Source organism: Geospiza fortis, unplaced genomic scaffold, assembly GCF_000277835.1.
Source record: "Geospiza fortis unplaced genomic scaffold, GeoFor_1.0 scaffold10, whole genome shotgun sequence".
In the NCBI taxonomy this organism is placed as follows: domain Eukaryota; kingdom Metazoa; phylum Chordata; class Aves; order Passeriformes; family Thraupidae; genus Geospiza; species Geospiza fortis.
In genome coordinates this window covers 1,615,764-1,621,728 of record NW_005054326.1, presented here as the reverse complement: position 1 = coordinate 1,621,728, position 5,965 = coordinate 1,615,764, and the positions used below count along the sequence as shown (strand labels likewise).

General features: G+C 41.4%; 1 protein-coding gene across 2 annotated transcripts in view; it reads right to left on the bottom strand.

Moving 5' to 3' along the window:
• Nucleotides 1-5,965, bottom strand: part of FAM118A (family with sequence similarity 118 member A) — a 10,763-nt gene that overhangs the window by 4,050 nt on the left and 748 nt on the right. Inside the window, exons 1-5 of one of the 2 annotated variants that reach the window (XM_031057060.1) lie at nucleotides 5,409-5,959; nucleotides 4,304-4,359; nucleotides 2,840-3,092; nucleotides 1,412-1,633; nucleotides 627-755 (exon numbers count right to left, since the gene is read on the bottom strand). In XM_031057060.1, coding sequence (XP_030912920.1) covers nucleotides 627-755; nucleotides 1,412-1,633; nucleotides 2,840-3,092; nucleotides 4,304-4,350 — 651 coding nt within the window. In that variant the 5' untranslated portion in view covers nucleotides 4,351-4,359; nucleotides 5,409-5,959. Of the gene's footprint in view, nucleotides 1-626; nucleotides 756-1,411; nucleotides 1,634-2,839; nucleotides 3,093-4,303; nucleotides 4,360-5,408; nucleotides 5,960-5,965 lie in introns of those variants that run through there. The other variant, XM_005421034.2, reaches the window with a different exon arrangement.

The following is a 5,965-nucleotide window of genomic DNA, read 5'->3' as shown; positions in this document are numbered from 1 at the left end:
ACTTCACAAATGACCTGAAAAAAGCAAATGTTTCAGGATGAGGCCAAACTGACATTTCAAAACCATTGTTCCTATACATAAAAACAGGCAAAACTATAATACAAATATGGGAATTAGAACACAATGATCTTTAAGGTCCCTTCCAGTCCAAGCCATTCCATGGAATTTAAATAGGCATGTAAATGTTGCCAGAAAGGGAATTTAAATTTAAAGAATTAGGGTGACAGACTATTGTAAATCAACCTCTAAATGTGGAAAATGAATATTCCTGACCAAATGTTTGACTTCCTGTGACAGTTAAGACATTAAGCCCAGGATCCTGGTACCAGTTTAAACCCCTAAAAAACCTAGCAATCATATGATGATGAATCCTTGTCCTGGTGTCCAGTATTTTGAGGCTCCTGTTCTTTCCAGAGATAAATACAAACTGTGACATCCAGCTGTGAGGGGTTTGGTTGTGATTTACACAACCAAGGGCACAGACTGCCCTTGCAACAGAGCCATCTTCCTGAACAGTTCCTCTGGTTCCCAAGTATTTAATTTATATGATCCCACAGAGCCTTAAATATCTTGTATGCAGTGATTAAAGAAAACTGTTTGGCAAAAATTTTAAAGATCATACAAACCATGACTTCAGGATCTTGAGTAACATCTTTATATCCAGAGGGATCAAGCACCATTCCACAGGGATCTGTATATAAGCCATGAATATGAAGAACTCCATATTTTACATGGCCCCTTGCCCACTGAAGAACCTAAAGCACATAATGGAAGATACACCCTTTTGTTATAATATACCACACTCACCATGAATCTGCAAAACTATACAGCTGAACTGACTTGTAAACCACTTAAAAGCAGAAAGAACTCCTTTTGCACTTTCCTACAACAAGAGGTTGTAATTACTAATTACACAGCTCACTTTAAATAACAAAGAGGTGATGGCTGATACTGCAGCTGTCTCTGCTTTTTGGGTTAAACAGCCAGTCAACCAAGAAGCAAGTTCCAGCACCACTGACAGAAAGGTATGAACAGCAAATTAACTACCAGCCAGCTGAAATTCTATTTGGAATTTTAACAATGACTTTACACAAGTTAAATAATTTATGGGTTTTTCCAGTTAAATGGCAGGGAACTGTTTGACAAACATGTCACTGAAATTCTCCTTGGTAACTGTTACCAGATTATTCAGAATAAAGAGATATGTAAAAGAAATGTCTGGGCATCTGCTGTAACTTATAGACATGCAACAATGCATGCAACAATTAACAAAGACATAGACAATTAACATAGACATGCAACAATTAACAACTTTTAGTCTTGACTCTTTAAACAGGAAAGCATCTTTCAGTGCAGCTTATGTGCCAACTTGTCAAAATTAAGTCAAATAATTTTACTGCTCTCATCGTACCTTATCCTTATCTTTAAGGTCTAAAGATTCCATAGGTTTACCCTGTTGCTGACCAAATATTTCAAGCAGGTTATCATAGTTTGTAGTCAGAACCATCGTGCCTCTCTCCATGAGCCTCAGGATGGACTGCAGAACCACAGGGTTCTGAATGTGCTGCTCTAAATTATCAAACACCTCCATTAAGCAATCCTGGAAGAAGTTGGGCTTGGTGTCCCCGGTACGCTGAGGAAAGAAGAGAGGACCAGTTGTCTGGGATTCTCAAGAGAGCTTGTAATACAAGTGCAGTAGAACAACACTAACATTGGCTTACCCTGGGTTCAGACACACCAGTATTTTATCAGTATTCAGCTATTCAGTATATCCTGGATATCCCTGGGATACAGTATAAAGAGGGATGGGGGGGCAGCAGTTTCTGTGTTTTCATTCCTGGCTGAGAAAACTTTATTACTAATTAAATCTGCTATGAACACACAGACTTAGTGTCACACTGGAGCTGTTGAGAGGCTCACCCCAACCTACACACAGCACTATATCTGCCACCCAGATTATTTAAACTGGAAGGAAGACTTGGCAAAGGTCTTAACACTGAAAACCTCTGAAAACTCAGACAGATGAGTGAGACTGGGCATGCATGGGCTGTCCTCAGAGACAGTGTGATCTGCACTGGTGATTCACAATGTGTGGCCCCAAGGCCATCAGCAGCTATCTGTACTTACAGGGCCTCTCCAGTTATAGCCACAGATCTAGAAATTCCTCTTTCAATCTCAAAAACACTACAGCAAATATTTAATAGTCAGGACTCTTGTTTGCATTAATTCTGATGAATACTAACTTATACTAAAACTCAGGGATTTTTTAGTCTCCCCAAAATGTACAATGTGCTGTATGATTGTGGCATTCACATTCCCTGAACATGATTCCTTCGCCCAGGGTTTTTCTCCTAGGAAGCTGAAAGGCAGTAAGAAGCCTCAAAGAAAAGAAAAACAATTCTTATTTGCTTCTCCTGTGTTGTGCTTATGTGGAATGTGTTTGGAGATTGTTTACCCACAGGTGATTGCTTGATTGGATTCTGGTGTGAGTTGCTTTGCCTCATTAGGGCCAATTGGGGCCAAGCTGTGTCGGGACTCTGGAAAGAGTCATGAATTTTCATTATTATCTTTTTAGCATTCAGTAAGTGTCTTTTCTGTATTGTTTAGTATAATATAGTACTCTTTAATATAAGTAATAAATTAGCCTTCTGCTAAGATGGAGTCCCCCTCATCATTCCTTCCTTCCTTGGTGGCCCTGCATTTACAACAGTATGATTACTCACAAAATTTCCATTTTCACCATAAAAAAAAAATCAACTTTTGGAAGAAATGTTCCCTTATAACAGAACAAAAGCACAGAGTAGGCTTAGAAATTAACAGAGGTTACAAACATACTCACTGGTGACATCTTCCTGATGAGATCATGTGCAACCACAAGCAGGTCCCTCTCTTTGGCCACTTTCTTACGGAATTCAGCGACATCCCCCGGGTGCAGCACCTCCAGCTGCTCAGCTGCTCCAAGGACAGCCTCAATGCAGCTCCTCCAGGAGCAGAGTGCTGGGATTCCTGGGGCCACTGCAGCACTCACCCCCGTCCCAATCACCAGCAGAAGGTCCCGAGGCTGCTTTCTTATGAGACTTTTTAAGAATTTTCTTAAACACAGAAAACAAAAGTGTTCATTGTTCACAGTGCATTTCCTGGCTTGCCTGAAGAGCTCAGGGACTGACTCCAGAAGTTCACCTGAGCCATTAAAGTTTCTGCAAAACACCAACAAACCTGCAGGAACACAGTTCTCCATTCCTACACATTCTCCTCTATTCCAGCCACAGAAGCTCATGGCCTCCCCTAAACCAACAAATAGCCTTGATGCCTTTTTGCCATTTCAGACAAATAAATCTGGTTAATGAGAGCCAAAAAAAGGCAACAACTTCAAATCACCACTATCTCTGAGATCCAAAATGATAATTGCCAATTTACAAGGCAAGCCAAACACAACTTCCAATGAAATTTTGGAAAAAGTAGGCAAAAGATTGTCCAATGACTGAACTAATACATATGTGATAAAGAGGAAGTAGAACTATTTCAAAGGGACAAGCCATACTATTCCAAGAAAACAAACTTTTGTTTTTTTCTGGGAAAAGTAGAATATTTTATTCCCATTTATGATCATTGTAGGATATGTGAACATAGCAGTCATGCTGGTTCAGATCAAGGGTTCATCCAACTCACTGTTTTGACATTACTACCCACAGATTCCTCTCAGAGGAGTGCTGGTGTTACATCCACAGTCTCTGCATAAACCAGCACGGAGGAATGTGAGGAAAATCTGTCTTTCATGATTACTCAGCAAATAAGTGAAAATGCATACAAACCATACAGCAAAATCACTCTGTACACACAAGGACTTCAGTAGAACAGAAACTCAGAACTCCCCTGGCTTTCCAAACTACCTTTACAGATTTTCAGTTCCTGGTAACATGGTAATAAAGATGATTAAGACATCTTATTTCACAATCATCTGAAACTATGTAGGTCAAACTATAATGGTCAACTTGAAATGGCCTCAGGCAAAGCAATACACATGTAGGTATGGTTGCCAGCTAGTGCCTACAAATAAAATATATTTGATGGCCCCATGCCTTCCTGCTACATTGAGCCCAAGTTTTTTCCTCTCACTCTTTACTCCTCATAAACAACTTGAGTAAGCATAAAGTAGTAGGCCAGTGAAGACACTAGCTCCTGGGATAATTTCAAGTTTTCTGGCATGATGTTGTTCATGTATTCAATATTCAGTAGTTTATTCCCACTCTAGTTTCAGATTTTCATTAAGAGACAGTTTTGTATCAACTCCAATACAAGTTACCTGTATTTCTGCTCACTTCTAACGGTGGCCCCTTCTGGTGAATCCATCTCTGAGCCCTGAATAAAACAAAAAGCAAAATAATTCTTAATGCTTCTACCTTAGAAAAAGCCAAACCCAAAACCAGATGTATTACTGTTGATTTTTTCTCTTTATTCCTACCAAGTGTTTTAATACCAAGGCTCCATGTGTCACATCCCAGTGAAGCCAGGCACTGATGGAAACAAACCTGCCAAAGGACAAGTGTGCAAACCCAGCACACTCCAGTTAAGCTTCCAAATGCCACAGGATTGAGATAACAGAGACACAGCTATTCATGCAGCTAAAAAATACTTGTGTCTAAATTCAGGATAAAATTTATCACACCCACTAAAACTACAAGTGATTTCAAGTCAATTAATGAGTTTCTCAATTTTTTTTTCATAATAATCAGTTTATTCAATCCAGGTTGTGGAAACCAGACTTCCACATGACAGCCCCTGAGAGCCACCTAGCTACAGGACCAGACTGCAGGGTATGGCAGATTTTATTACCCCAACCAACTCCAACCCAACCAAAAAAAAAAAAAGCCAAAACAATCTCCTCCACAAAAAACAAACCAACCAACCAACCAAACCCAAGCAAAAACCCCACAGATGTCTTCAGCAAATGCACCCATGGTGTCTTTTAAAGCAGCAAAATATTTTCTTGTTGTAATATTTATTTTCTCTGTACTCCCTTCCCTGACCAATAGTACCCTATGGAGGTGCCCCACTGTTTTCATTGGCACATCCAAAAATCAGGACAATAATCTGTTTAAGGCAAAGCACTTCAAAATCACACAGGACCATCAAGGCTGGCAGAAACATTCCAGGTCATCAAGGCCACCATGCCAATGTCACCATAATCATCCCAAAACATGTCCCCTTCATACATGGGAACATTATGAGTGCAAAATGCAAAAACAATGTGCAAAACAAAAAATGCACAATGCAAAAACAAGACAGGAAGGAAGCGCAACTCATTTTTGTGGAAAAGATAGTTGTTATTTTATAACCCCATTCAAGAAAGCTTTATTAATATTATTATAATTTTATTATAATCCCCACATTTAATAAAAACATCTCACCACAGGCTGCTGTCAATACCAGCATTTCAGGCCTCGCTGTTTCCTCTTAGCTCCCAAAGCTATTCCTGGAAGGCGCGAGCGGGAGCAGTGATCCCACCGAGGAATGGCTGCGATGGGGGATGGAGGTCACATCTCCCGGTGCTCCGAGCACTGCCACCCGCTCCGGGACATCCTCCGGGACTGACCGCAGGTGTGCACAGCCGCTTTCCAACCTGGCTTCCCCTGGAACTGGGAGCCCACTGTGGTCCAGGGATGCCTGGCAGCCGGGATGCGAGCTGGCTCCTTACTCCCAACACAACGAGGGGGCACCGGCATCGCTGCTAACCTCGCATCTTTCCTGCCCGACACACTCCGGGTTTATCGGTGAAATAACAGCTCTATTCACCTGGCTGGAACTCCAGGTCACCGGGCTGACTCGACGGAGCGAGTGTTCCCAGACACTTTTATAGCTGAAAACAGCCTAAAACGTTCAATCCAAAGGCGGCCGCGGCAAAAGGAATGCCCGGTCCCGAGCTCGCCAGCTCCCTGAGAACCACGAACAACGTCGGGAGCGGGAG